The 14335-nt window shown below is 43.4% G+C and overlaps 1 protein-coding gene and 3 non-coding genes across 4 annotated transcripts; all 4 read left to right on the forward strand.

Annotated features, from left to right (window-relative positions):
* The first annotated feature begins 404 nt into the window (after positions 1–404).
* rpl3 (ribosomal protein L3) lies at positions 405–4031 on the forward strand. Its single transcript, XM_076086555.1, has 9 exons — positions 405–530; positions 1358–1550; positions 1812–1980; positions 2323–2458; positions 2646–2832; positions 2912–3174; positions 3258–3353; positions 3451–3570; positions 3913–4031. The coding sequence occupies exons 1-9, from the start codon at positions 528–530 to the stop codon at positions 3955–3957; spliced, it is 1212 nt and encodes a 403-aa protein (XP_075942670.1). The 5' UTR covers positions 405–527; the 3' UTR covers positions 3958–4031.
* Positions 1021–1151, forward strand: LOC142945320 (small nucleolar RNA SNORA54). The gene has a single exon (XR_012952937.1). It is a non-coding gene; the product is annotated as a small nucleolar RNA SNORA54 (small nucleolar RNA).
* LOC142945324 (small nucleolar RNA U83B) lies at positions 2489–2582 on the forward strand. Its single transcript, XR_012952940.1, has one exon. It is a non-coding gene; the product is annotated as a small nucleolar RNA U83B (small nucleolar RNA).
* On the forward strand, positions 3707–3837 carry LOC142945321 (small nucleolar RNA SNORA54). Its single transcript, XR_012952938.1, has one exon. It is a non-coding gene; the product is annotated as a small nucleolar RNA SNORA54 (small nucleolar RNA).
* Positions 4032–14335: the final 10304 nt, after the last annotated feature.

Here is a 14335-nt window from a genome sequence, read left to right on the forward strand (position 1 = left end):
ATGACCATAATTTAACAATATGTACATTAGTTAGGATTGAGAAAGGCTATTGTGCATAATATAGGGCATGACAATAGTATAAATAAAATAAGAAAATACATGAACCAAACACCAAACTGTACATTTCATTAAATACACAAACAAGTTCAAAGTAACTCTTTCAGTACAGTTGTATTCAAAATTGACTAAAACACAAGATTGTTTCCAAGCTAATTTATGTGAAATACAGTCAGTATGAATTTGAATGGGACAAATGTCATTCGATTAAAATACATATTTTTTGTATCGTCCAAGTAAATAACATAAAAGGTCTTAATATTTATTAGATGTATTGTTTCATGTATTTAGATGATTTGTAACATCAAACAGTGACATCTAGTGGCTGCTGAGCTAAACAACAGCTTCTGAAATAAACGGGGGCGGGCCTTCTATCGTAGTATAGTCTCGCCGAATCTCGCGATATTGCTGTGTATATATACCAGCGTCTTGACCTTAAGCAGGCCTCTTTGAATCGGATTGGAGACGAGATGGTGAGTCTTATCTCTCTGCTTCTGGCGTTGTGGACAGATATCCATCGGGTATCTGACACATCCGTCACAATTTACATATTTCAGCCACTCATATTACTCTTATAAAATATGTTTCTTACTGTCTTGGATATATTTTTGTATTATTTCAGTCTGATATTTCAATAGTAGGGATTCAGACTTAGTCATGCCGGCAACATGAGATCCAAAATGGCAGCTTGACATAGGCCGCTACTTCTAATTTCCAACATAAACATAACTGAAACTATTATTGAATATTTAGTTGTATTAATTAATTAGTGGCTACTGAATAAAAGCTTAGGAGACTTCTCGATTTTGTCAGTTTGACAACCATGCATGCAAGTGAGCTAATGCTAACCATGCCAATAGCGTGGTTAGCTGTTTCCTTGCAGTTTCCTCAAAGTAGGTTAGCTATGCTTTTATCTCTTTTAATATAGCATTACTGTTAATGTCCTGCATGTTGTAAGTTTCCCTGCACTGATCGTAACCTGGTTCAGTCTTCAGTGTGAACATTGGGTTCCATTCCAGTGCTATAGTGATGCTCCGGTGAGGCAGGGGAGCAGTGCCTTGTGCTTGCTCCCTGTTCACTCTCTGGAAACAAGTGGCTGCTCTGAGCAGACACATGGACCTCAACGTTTTAGCATACAGCTGAATCTTGTATCTCTTCTCACAGTGATCGACTACATAACAATGCATGTTAAGCTAGCCATACTGTGTCCGAGACCTAATAGCTTAAAGCTAAGTCACGTGAGGTAGCACAGCATCGTTGTTAGCTCGGTGCTAACGTCAACTGTTTCTTCCCTTCACAGTCTCACCGTAAATTTTCGGCTCCTCGCCACGGATCCCTGGGCTTCTTGCCCCGCAAAAGGAGTCGTCGTCACCGGGGTAAGGCCAAGAGCTTCCCCAAGGATGACCCCACCAAGCCCGTGCACCTGACGGCCTTCCTGGGCTACAAGGCCGGCATGACACACATTGTCCGCGAGGTCGACAGACCTGGCTCCAGTGAGTGGAATCTGATTAAAATGATTATGAACTTAATTATTACAGACATTACAAGTCCAGCATATGTGTTGTGATTTTAGTTATTTAAATATTGAGTTCTGTCTATGATGAGTCTCTCGACGGGCGGACATAATGGGCTTTAAACCCTTGCTGAATGTCGAGCACTGAGCGCAGTCCATACCAATGAATGGTGAACACTAGTACTTAAAAACAGATCTTGTCACATGTGTAAAGCTTAACTTTTGTATTTTTCCTCTGCAGAGGTGAACAAGAAAGAAGTGGTTGAGGCCGTGACCATCTTGGAGACTCCTCCCATGATTGTGGTCGGCGTTGTGGGTTACGTCAACACACCCCGTGGCCTGCGGTCCTTCAAGACCATCTTCGCCGAGCACGTCAGTGACGAATGCAAACGTCGGTTCTACAGGAACTGGTGAGACAAACACAATAATTTTAAGTACATGAAGCGCGTGTTAGTTGCCCAGTGGAAATTATGTAAGATCTGTGTTTTCACTGAGTGAGTCTAACATTACGGTGGCCCCTCTGGCAGCTCCGCTCAGGTGCCCTGTGCCCTGATGAGCTCCGGGCTCCTCTGGCCAGTGGAAAGTGCTTCTTAGAAACTGCGCCATGAGCCGAAAACTAGCTGGTACAGCACCCCTGTCCACATGGAGGGGGAGGGCGAATAGCTATGCACTGTGTTCTTCCGCTGGCCCCCTTCTCGGGGTTATGAAGGACCAGTGCCAACCTCTGTCCTCTCTACGCTGCGTGCTCTCAGGTACAAGTCCAAGAAGAAGGCTTTCACCAAATACTGCAAGAAATGGCAGGACGACGAGGGCAAGAAGCAGCTGGAGAAGGACTTTGCTTCCATGAAGAAGTACTGCCAGGTCATCCGCATCATCGCCCACACACAGGTTAGTATTGTTAGGTTAGCCTGTTTTATGTCTTGTCAGTGATGAGACCACGGATCTTGCGTCAGGCATGGCGCCCGACACATATGAGGAGATCTTTCCATGCTGCCTTCCTTCTGAGACTACACAGCTAAACATGTCGCTGTACAGATTATTGTCTCTGTTCTGACCTGCGTTAATATCTGTGCAGATGCGTCTGCTGCCCGTGAGGCAGAAGAAGTCTCACCTGATGGAGGTGCAGCTCAACGGTGGAAACATCTCAGACAAGGTGGACTGGGCCCGCGAGAAGCTGGAGCAGGCCGTGGCCATCAACACCGTCTTCACCCAGGACGAGATGATCGACGTCATTGGTATCACCAAGGGCCACGGATACAAAGGTAAAAGCAGTTCAGAGAGTTGTAGGCTTGATGAGCTGTGTATCCATTCAGTAATAACTAAAATCTCTCGTCCTCCCAGGTGTCACCAGCCGTTGGCACACAAAGAAGCTTCCCCGCAAAACCCATCGTGGTCTGCGTAAGGTTGCCTGTATCGGCGCCTGGCATCCTGCCCGTGTGGCCTTCTCTGTTGCTCGTGCTGGTCAGAAGGGTTACCACCACCGCACAGAGATCAACAAGAAGATCTACAAGATTGGCCAGGGCTACCACACCAAGGACGGGAAGCTGGTGAAGAACAACGCCTCCACAGAGTACGATCTGTCCAACAAGAGCATCAACCCCCTGGTGAGTGACTGTGATGATCCCGTACTTCAGTTAATGCAACTTTTACTGGAAGGAAACTCACTTTCCCCCCTTTATTATTACAGGGTGGATTCGTCCACTATGGAGATGTGACCAATGACTTCGTCATGGTGAAGGGCTGTGTTGTTGGAGTCAAGAAGAGGGTTCTGACTCTGCGCAAGGTGAGGACACATTGTAGTGTTTATGACCTATTTTCCTAATTGGCCTCCTGTGTACCTGCAGCTAGTGTTTAACTTCATTGTTTCCTTCCTCTTCCAGTCTCTGCTGGTGCAGTCCAGCCGTCGTGCTTTGGAGAAGATCGACCTCAAGTTCATCGACACCACCTCCAAGTTCGGTCACGGGCGCTTCCAGACCGCCGAGGAGAAGAAGGCGTTCATGGTACGACTTACTCGATCCTTCATGTGCATAACAGCTATTTTCCTAGTCACCGCTAAGATACGAGTGAACAAACTACGAGCCCCAAACAAATCTTAAACGTAGCATTACTTCAATCTCCTGCATGTTGTAAGTTTCCCTGCACTGATCGTAACCTGGTTCAGTCTTCAGTGTGAACATTGGGTTCCATTCCAGTGCTATAGTGATGCTCCGGTGAGGCAGGGGAGCAGTGCCTTGTGCTTGCTCCCTGTTCACTCTCTGGAAACAAGTGGCTGCTCTGAGCAGACGCATGGACCTCAACGTTTTAGCATAAAACTGATTTCTCTATTTCCTCTCTTCCCACAGGGACCACTCAAGAAGGACCGCATCGTCAAGGAGGAGACTGCATAAAGTCCTCGCATGGCTCTGCTTTGACTACCACCTTCACCTTTCTGCAGAGTTGTTTAATAAAAAGAAAAAACAAAGATTATGTCTTCGCAGTTTTTATTTAAGTGACTATATATTGATAAAGGTATTTGCTGTAACTGCTAATATTGTCCAATGGGATGAGTTTAGCATGGATGCGCTCAACATGAGTTAATGTTTATGGAAAGTTGTGTATCGTCTTTCAACTTATTATACATATACCATCGGCTCATGGAAGTCAATCAAAAGATGAAAACTTGTGAAGCTACAACACTGAAGTAAAAATACCAATTAAAAGCAATAGTATAGTACTCGATGCAAAAACTTCTCACTCATTTTTTAAAGCTTTATAATGCTGACGTGGCTCTGGTTTTAGAACTCTAGTACGGCTCCAGAGTCTTGATCATTTGATCTGAAAATTCAAAAGTGGAATCTACTATTTCTATATGATCTACAGCAACTACCAAGAGCCTTTTTAACAGTTGTCAAGTACAATATTTCTCGCTGAGTGGAGTAAAAGTACATCATGGCATGAAAAGGAAATACTCAATGACAATACAAGTACTGGAGTAAACGTACTTGTTGGCGTCCCTCCGAGCTCGTTAAAGCGCGACCGGCCTCCTGTGCTGCAGCTTCAAGGTCGACCTCGGCTGTGACGAGAGCAGCCACCTATGCAGAACTGATGGACAGCGAGACGCTGGGTTTAGCTAACATTGCATGTTTTAACCGGTTATGTGTCATTGAGCTATAAGGCTTGCATTCGGCTGACAACAGAACTGTTGGCCGTCACGGTGCGGTAATTAAGCCCCGACATCATCCATTCTGACTCATCACTGCCAAAACTAAAACCTCCACTTCAGCAGGTAATGAGGACCCTGAGAGGCCTCCGCAGGCCCCTTGGATGTCCTGCAAAACGCCTCTGAGACATCTCTGCATAATATTCAGCACTCTTGGCAGAAATGTGGATTTCCTGAAAGGACTTTTTCAAGGTCCCACCTTTCCTCCTATTAAGCCAGCAGTCGAGGGCGCTGAGGGACAGTCGCTCTCCGTTTGAGCAACATTTCAAGAGTTTGACGTTTTCTCCACCGAAGCAGAAAATATCCTCCAAAGGACACTTGTGATGAACTGAGGTACCCGAAAATAAAGTATCAGTGCATGTATGAGGGAGCGGGTGAGGCCCGTGTCACTGTGGCCAGAGGACAGTCATGGAGATGGGCCCTGCTGTTGCGTAACAACCTCCAGAGGCTCTGACCTCTGCCCTGCTGCAGAGCTGCACTTCAAAGCTCCCACACAGCTCTGCTTTACATAATACCCCCCCCCCCCCCTGCTAAATGTGACCGTTAACAGCGCAGAGTTACGCCGTTAATTGCACCCTCTGTCCTGTTCAGGTGAGTTTTCGGTGTCCCAGCAGAAGCTCTCTTTATGACCTCGTGCATCTGCTCAAACAGCATCTCTGTGCACTTTTCATGAAGCCCCGTCTGCTCCATTCCTCTCTATTAGTTCAGTCCTCCATCATCTCAAATGAGCTCTCAGAGCCCAGGACCAGCGAGGCAGACTGGGGCACGGATTCAAAGAATAGCGGTACATAAGTAAAATGTTTTAAGACTTTAAAGTCCTGGTTCTTAGCAATAATAAACTGTAAAATAATCAGTTTAATACACCAATGCCTAATAAATAATATGAAATAATATCAATCAATAGCTGCTGTTCGTAACTCCAAAAGTCCTACACTCATGGACAGATGAGACAACGGGCACCTGGACTGAGACATGTAACTCAGGAGCAACACCCCCAATCATTTAGTCCCTTTGTTGTCATTCTGCGTGTCTTCCACGTTGTTTTGTCGTATCTGTGGTTGTTTTACTTCACTTTCTTGTCATTTTGCATCTTTTTGTGATTATTATGTTTGACCTTGTACTCGTTTAATTTATGGTCGTCTTGTGGTCGTTTAGTTTCCTTTTATCATCATTTTGCATCTCTGTGGTTATTTTACACATCTGTGTTTTTTGTCGTTATGCAGCAATTTGTGGGACTTTTGTGTCTCTCTCTCATCCCTTTTTTACATCAAATTTTACATCTCTTTGGTGTTTTCCATCATTTTGTGGTTGTTTTGTGTCTTTTTGTTGTCATTCTGCATGTCTTCAAGGTTGTTTTGTGTATTGTGGTTGTTTTACTTCACTTTGTTGTCATTTTGCATCAATTTCTGGTCATTTTGTATCTTTTTGTGGTCGTTTAGTATCCCTTTATTATCATTTTGCATCTTGTTGTGGTTATTTTGCACATCGGTGGATATTTTTGCTTGTCTTTGTAGTTGTTTTGCAGCAAATTGTGGTAATTTTTGTCTCTTCGTGGCCGTTTAGTATGCCTTTATTGTTCCTTTTGGTGTTATTTTTTGTAACTTTGTGGTAGTTTTATGTCTGTTGTCATTCTGCATCTTTTGAAGGTTGTTTGTGGTCCTATTGTGGTCATTTTGTGGTCATTTTCATGTCCTTGTAGTTGTTTGCTTGACTGTTAACAGTCACTTCATCTGGAGGATCAGTGATCCATCCATGATACTAACAAACCACCTGAGGGGCCGGCTGTGGCTCAGGTGATAGAGCTGGCAGTTTGATTCCTCGGGCTCCTCCAGGTATTGTAAAGTGCTTTTAGTGGTTGGAATACATATAAATATATATAAAAGCAAGTCCATTCACCGTTTACTTATCACCGTTTGACTCTGGTACGAGGACTTTGGGGTGGCCCCGGCCCCGCTCCTCGTCGGTTCAGTCCTTTATCATCTCAAACGAGCTCTCCTCAGAGCCAGGAATGAAGCCAGTATTATCTGTGTCTCTAATTTATGCGACTGCATTTATGTGCGTGTGTGTGTGTGCTATCCTGCAGTGGAACCTCCAGTCCAGTCCTGAGGTAGCAGCTGTTGCTAGTGGGACAGTAGCCAGGTAACCAGGGTGCATGCTGGGACAGCAGAGAGGAGGGCCAAGCGTTTGAGTTATGTGAGTGCGTGTGAGTGTGTGCAGTTGCTTGTACGCGTAAGTAGGTGTGTGCATCTGTGTGTTGGTGTGTGTCCTGGCATCGCCGCTGGCACAGAGTCAGCGGCGGGCCGTCCTGCAGAGTGAGGGTAGTGGCTGGGTGGTGCTGCAGCGCGGCGTCTGACAGGAGGACAGACTGTCGGAGGGGACGAGCACACACTGAAGGAGGCCACAGGCTCGGCTACCAGTGGTCTAATGGTGACTATCTGACTGATCGTCTACTGTTAGGATCTGTTCTCCTGCCTGGACTGAGTGGAATTTAATTGAGTGTTGGAGTAATACATCGATGACAATGAGCAAAGGGCTACATCAACACAAATGTCTGCAAAGGTTGGACCACATTTAAGGGTTATTTCTGTATTTGTGTCTGTGCTCTAAGTAATGTATTAAACACAAATACCACATTATGGTTCCAGCTCCACAAATATAATATTTGTTTTATATCAGTGATTGAATGATTGGCTTCTAAACAACAGCTTGTATTCATTGTTTTGGCTACATTTTCACCAAGAGGATTTGAATAATATTTCATACTCTTTTTACTAGAACCGAGTCTCGACACAAGTCATGATGTAAACAGGTGGAAATAACTAACAAAGGAACATTTTTTCTTTCAAAGGATGAATGGGGTTTTGTGCTACTTTTGAATGCAGATCATTCCCATCCACATCACATGTAGCACTGACTAAAGCTGTGTTTGATCACAAAGAAGGCATTCGTCCTCTGTGTGAATGTGAGCGTTCCTCTCGGGCCTGCCAGACTGCAGCTCCTGCACCCCTGCACCGTGGCATCAGTATTCCAGGCCCGTTCGTGGACACAGCGTTCCCTGAGCCGACTGAGGCAGCCCCTTCTCTCCGTCTCCCATCACACCACCAGAGGGCAGAGCAAAGCGCTCCATTTGCTTCACGCATCCCAAAGCACTTTGTGTGCTGTAGCCTACTTTGGTCCCTCCTCTTCATCTCTCTTTCTTCTTCTGCCTCTTCATTTTTTTTTAACTGTCCTCTATTCAGAGCTCGACTTAAAAGCTTCAGATGATTTGTAAAATAGCAGTGGCGTAGCTCAGACTCTTTGGTCCATATATTTTTTATTCAGGAAATGGTGAAGCTCGACGCTGCTTGTATCAGCAGAGGGGGTGATGTGAATGTGTCATGTCAGACCATGTTTGCTCCAGTGATTTTTTCCCCCTTTCTTTTTCAGTTGGTTGACCGTGCTTATAGCTCTCTGTTGCCATTCAACTCTGCATGACCCAAAAATAACCCGGGGTGAGCGCAGTCAGCAACTGTTCTCTGGTCAGCACAAACAACAGGCCGCACACACACACACACACACACACACACACACACACACACACACACACACACACACAGGCTTGCACATGCAGATTCAGTGTTTGCACGCAAAGGAAAAAGATAAACATTCCTCTGACAAAAATCCACACACACATTTATGGTTGCATTTTGTTGTCCAGAGCAGTAATCCGCAGAGAGTGAACGTCAAGCACTGCAGCCTCCTTTCTCGGTGACTTAAAGTTGGCGGTAGCTTCGGAGGCTTCGGGTGACCACACAGCTCCCATGGGTGCTCGCTCTCTCTGTCCCAGAAGGTTGTTGTCCAGTAAAGTCAGAGAAAGGTCATCCGTCGGTTTGACGTGAGGTTATGTAACCTCCCAGCCTGCCAAAACTCAAAGCCGGGCTCGGGCAGAGAGAATGTTTAATATTCATGGCCAGGAGGAGACAGTGTGTTCCTCCTCAGGTCTCACCCCCTCACCCCGATACCCCCCCTCCAGTGACCCCACCCCAACATCCACCACCAGGCGGTTCCCTCCACTTCTCTGATCACATGGCACTGCAGAGACACTTTGATCGCTACAGCAGGAGAGGGAGAAAGAGAGAGGGAGGGAGGGAGTCAAAGGCAGGAGGAGAACAAGGGGTCAAGTGCTGGAGAGGAGAGACCTGGTGATGAAGCCTGAAGCTCTACTTGCACCAGCCCTGCCTCCTAAAAGTTACGATCCCAAAACAAAACTGCATTGTGAATTATGTTTTGAAGGAAATATATTTTGTCGTAGAATATCTTTACTGTTGATGTGTCAATTTCCAATCAGTCCGCGGAAGTTAGTGTTAGGAGCAGGAGGCAACCTCTGGATCTGAAAAGTGAAGCCAATGCTTCATGTCTTAAAGCTGCATTCTCTCTAGTGTCCACCAGGGGGCGACTCCTCTGGTTGTATAGAAGTCTATGAGAAAATGACTCTACTTCTCTCTTGATTTATTACCTCAGTAAACATTGTAAACATGAGTTTATGGTCTCAATCTCTAGTTTCAAGTCTTCTTCAATACAGCATGATGTTCATTTAGTAAATTATGGTCCATTTAGAGTCAAACAGACCATAAAGCAGGGGATGCTTTAGGGCGGGGCTACACGGTGATTGACAGATCGCTACCAGAGCCATATATGGCGTCTTTGCGTCACTCCTCCGCAGTCCACATATGGCCAAGAAGGCTTCAAAACAGCAGACCAAAAAACAAATGGGTGACATCACGACGACTACTTCCACTTCTTATGTACAGTCTGTATTTAGGAGTAAGCTGATAGAAGGGTCAAAAACAGGGCTTTTCATTTTAAGCCAAAACATTATGTTTGAAAGTAAGTAGTAATACTTCTTCATTGAATTCTCAGAAAAAACGTTCAAGACCTTATTTTATATTCTCAAATGTTAAAGATTGTTAAGAAGAAGTGAATTACACAACACATACAAAAAGACACAGAAGAAGACCAGAGGAGAGGTTTCCCCCCCATCTCTCGTCCTATTTACAGTAAATGACACTTTGTGCCCTCCAGCAAACAGAGCATGGAAATCTGGCCTCTGAGCATTATGGGCCCCCGCTCCGGCTGGCGGCTATAATATCATTAGCATTAGTGCTGCAGCTCTCGCCCTGACCCTCCCTGACATCACTGTGCAATGTCCAACTCTGTTAGCCTGCCAAAAAAACAACAAAAAAAAGAGCATTGGCTCTTCAAGGGCATGCCTCGCTTCCTCTGGACTCCAGCTCCCCTCTGCGAAGAGGAGGAGGAGGAGGAGGAGGAGGAGGAGGAGGAAGGTAAATTTCATCTCACACCTACAGAGTGAATCAACCTGTCAGGAACTGGATGGAACATAACACAGATTAATGTCACTTGCACCTTTTAGTCCAGTGATTGTTCCGTATATTCAGATAAATCGATGTTGTTTTGCACCATTTTTAACTGTTTGTCACTCCGAACCAGTGACACATAAACTGGTGTCCCAGCAAATAGTTTTACAAGCAATCTTTGATCTAATTATTTCCTCGTAGCCTGCAACCCCACAAAATAAAAGTCATCCTGAAACATCGTACATGGGGCCTTAGAACACCTAATTTAAAAGATTAACAACTCCCCAAATTAGAAAACAGGGCACAACTTCCAATCTGTGATCGCACAGGTAATGTCTTGTTTCACAGACACATACCTGCTGTCTAGTTGATCCAACTCACAGAGAAATATGTGACAAGTGGAAGAAGTTATGAGAGAGAATACAGAGAGACAAAAGGGAGAGGATGCGCCTAAGAAGAGGCCAGAAGAGAGAGAGAAAAAAACTGACTTATTCATAAAACATATAACAAATGTGAGATTCAGACACCTGCACAGGGGCCAGGTGCTGCTTTATGAGAAAACCAGTACCTCCAAGCCTCCTCCCCAACACACACACACACACACACACACACACACACATATACTCACACACACAGACACACACACTTTCTCTTTAATGTAATCCGGGCTTGTAAAATGACTTCCGCCTATGAATTCTGAATAAAGATGGCCATACATTTAATAAAGCCCTATTCATTCAGACTGCTACGTTGACATATTTTCCCCCTCAAATTTATGGAGAGCGGCTTGTGTCCGTGAACTCAGATAATGGCAAATCAGGATCTCAGCACTTTTTCTAATAGAAACTTTTTCCTTATTTGATGAATCTGCTGGCCGCTAAACTTAGAGGGAAGCACTACTATCAAACAGAGCTGCATTCATGCTGTGAGTCCTTTTATTTTACTTATTTAGTCTTTTTCTGGGAACGACCTCCCTCCGCACTCAACACATACATAAAACACACCACAGTCCTGAAGAATGAACCCCTTTTGTCTCACAAATAGATTTGCTTTGTATATCTGCACATGTGAGCACTTGCTCACACACAAACACACTCACAGCAGTATGTCAGGCCCTGAAAGCAATGCTTTTAGGGCGGTGGTGTAGAAAGGTGTCTGGTGTTCTCTTTACAGGGAAACCGGCAGTAGAATAAACCTGGTGGTGTTATTGCAAACCTGTGTTTCTTTCTCAGGAATGTCTTCGAGGCATGCCACGACTGTCTGTGTCTTACATGCCGTCTTCGCCGAGGCTTCTTACCTCAAAGAGAGAGAAAGAAAATATGCTCACTGGTGTATGACAGAGCTGTATCTGTGCAGGAGTCAAAACGACCAGGTAGTTTCTACAGAAAGAATGTTTTGATAAATTGTCAGTTTGAGCTGCTTTGTATTTCAAAGCAAGCTCATGAGTCTCGGAAAAAAGGGTTTCAAACAGGTTCCTCCTGAAAAGCTGACGCTCTACCCAGAGCCTGGGTTCTTGTTAGCACCCATAGAAGGTGTAAAGGTCCTGGATAGAACCTTAAGGTAGGGTTCTGGGTGGAACCATTACACCATAGAAGAGTTCTACGTAGAACCTCTCATAGGTGGTTCTGGGTGGAACCCTTCCCAGAACGGTACAACCCTTTATGGTAGATTCTAGGTAGAACAGGTGGATCTTGTATATCCTTTAGCAGTAACCCAAAAGAGGTTCCCCTATGGCAACAAGCCGAAGAACCCTATATCGTTGTAGTTGTAGCACCTTGTTTCTAGGAGTGTTTGTACCTTAAACTCTATGTCATACTTGTATAATTAGCAGAAAGTGGAGGTCAAGGTGTTTTCTGACTCTATTAATCCATTTACAAACACACATGTCAACATTAGGGGGTTTTGTCGAGCAGTTTGAGAGTCCGTACTGATATTTTTGGAGTCTCCCAGTGGTCGATTACAGCGTGTTATCTCCACTTTACAACAGCAGGCAGAGGCTGTGGGTTTAGCAGAGCACACAGGGTTTTATGTTTGACAGCTCAGCTTTTATTTTTATGGCTGTATGAAGGCTGATGCCAATATATTTTAGAGTGAAGTTGCCAAAAGCCAATATTTTGTGTTGATATTCAGTGTCTGGAACAATTGGCCATTTACGAGGCTGGAGCTGTTTCTTATAGCATTTCTTCATTCCATGTCTTTCTTTCAAATCGGTTCTCAGTAACATAGAAAAACAAGAGCACACACACATTACACTTTCTATTACTTTTCTCTGTATAGTGCATTATAAACATACTTATAATGTGTTATATTCTGTTTATAGCATTCTATAATTATAGTTATAAGCACTTATACATATTCATTATGCTTTATAACAATAAGCATGACACATTATGAAGCATTTGGTCTCAAATAGAATACACGTGAGGTGTCACACAAATGTGTGAACAAAATGTTAACACAAACCTCTAACTAATTTGACACTGCATGACCCCCCTGCTTACTTTAACACATGCACACAGTTACAGAAATCATCGGTACTGGCGCTTTAAGCATCACAACTACATGCCTAACCCCAACACCTCCCCTAAACCTGATTCTAACTATAATCTTAAAACCAAGTTCAGTCATTCAAAGAAGTGAGAACCATTTAAAATGTCCCTATTTAGCAAGTCGGAAACTTAAACTGGTCCTCACATAGACAGAAGTGCAAGAACATACACACACCCACACACATACACTACTACTGTACTTGGGAGCACACAGCATTGACACACTTATTTTTAACCCTTACTTTAACCTTAACTAAGCCTTAATTCTATCACTAATAAGTCTTAACCATAAATAAACTGGTGAACCTTGTGGGGACCTCATTATTTGTCCCCAGATGGAGGAGAGTCCCCACATTGTGACGATGTGAACTCCACACACATCCCATCCCATGTGTTCTTTCTTGATGGGGCCACAAGATGATTAAAGGGACAAGAATGATTTTCTTCATCACACACAATCAAATTATGTCTTGAGGGTCAAAGTTCATGCCTGACCTCGGAGAACAGTAGTTTACACTCTTAACTAAACGGCAACTTACTTGCTTTTTCCCGATCTCATGGTCTTCATCAGCAATTGGAATTAGTTGTCTGTGGAGTTATCATCACATGATCTAAGTGTGAAACTTTGGTAACGAAACTGGTGAAGGACAAAACAGTTAAAGGACAAAACAAAATCAGATGGAAGCTCTTTAAGACAGCAAGTAAGTGGACATTGAGCTCATATTATTTTGTCAAAATGTAGTTTTTTTTCCACTGAGTCTCTGAGATTTGCTTGTTTATTGTTCAATTGTTATTTCCTCTTAAGTCCTTCAAATAAAACAATCAGAGACTAAAAAGTGTTAATGTCCATTCTGAGGTCATGAGTAGACATTGCTTCATTTTAAAGGGCGAGAAGACAATCATGTTGCTTACCGTGAAGTAATTTAAGTCACATTTAGTTGTTTTTTTGCTGTCTGTAAAAAAGGAAACAGTGTTGGAGATTTGATGATGTGACAGACAGACAAGTGTTGGAGCTGAAAACAGGCGGGTGTTGTGAGGTAAAGTGTGTTTAGAGACACGCAGTGAAACTTGGTGATTTGTTCCCCCTAGGGTTCGTATTTTATTCATCAGGACTTGATGCATCCAAGTATAGGATCATTCGGTTTTGGCACCTTTAAAGATTTCATTTTCAATTTGAACAACACATTAAAAATCAAAAGAAACAAAGAAATGACTAAGGCTGTGTGAGTTTTAAAAATAAAATACATACATACATATATTTATATATTTATAAATAAATCAATCAAACCATTTAAAAAAGCAGTTTTGTTCAATGTAGTTTGTTTGGTTTGTCTCACGAAAGCAATAACATAAATTAACTAAATAAATAAAAAAGAAAACATAAGAAAAATACACATGAAAACATTAATACTTTAAACTTTAGTGTCTTTGCTTTTTTTCCCATTATAATTATTAACCTTTAAAACTTAAGTTTCTCAAGAGCAGATTTGCTGTAATTTTATAGCATGCATTTAATTTCTGAAATTGTGAGTCACCTAGCTTGTCTTGTACTATTTCATATTGAAGTTGTTTTTATTTTTGTGTTTGGCGTCCTCTTCTTTTCCTTCCCCTCTGCTCCTTCCTTTTTTATTTTGTAGAAGTCGTGTTTGGAGTCTTTGTGAAC

Source organism: Anarhichas minor, unplaced genomic scaffold (assembly GCF_050575085.1).
Source record: "Anarhichas minor isolate MPS153535 unplaced genomic scaffold, ASM5057508v1 ptg000007l, whole genome shotgun sequence".
Classification (NCBI taxonomy): domain Eukaryota; kingdom Metazoa; phylum Chordata; class Actinopteri; order Perciformes; family Anarhichadidae; genus Anarhichas; species Anarhichas minor.

Bases quoted from the DNA above. Each gene is read 5' to 3' on its own strand.
- rpl3 (XM_076086555.1), top strand. The intron at 2,833-2,911 runs GTAAAAGCAGTT...TCGTCCTCCCAG, and splicing joins CAAGGGCCACGGATACAAAG to GTGTCACCAGCCGTTGGCAC. The intron at 3,354-3,450 runs GTGAGGACACAT...TTCCTCTTCCAG, and splicing joins GGGTTCTGACTCTGCGCAAG to TCTCTGCTGGTGCAGTCCAG.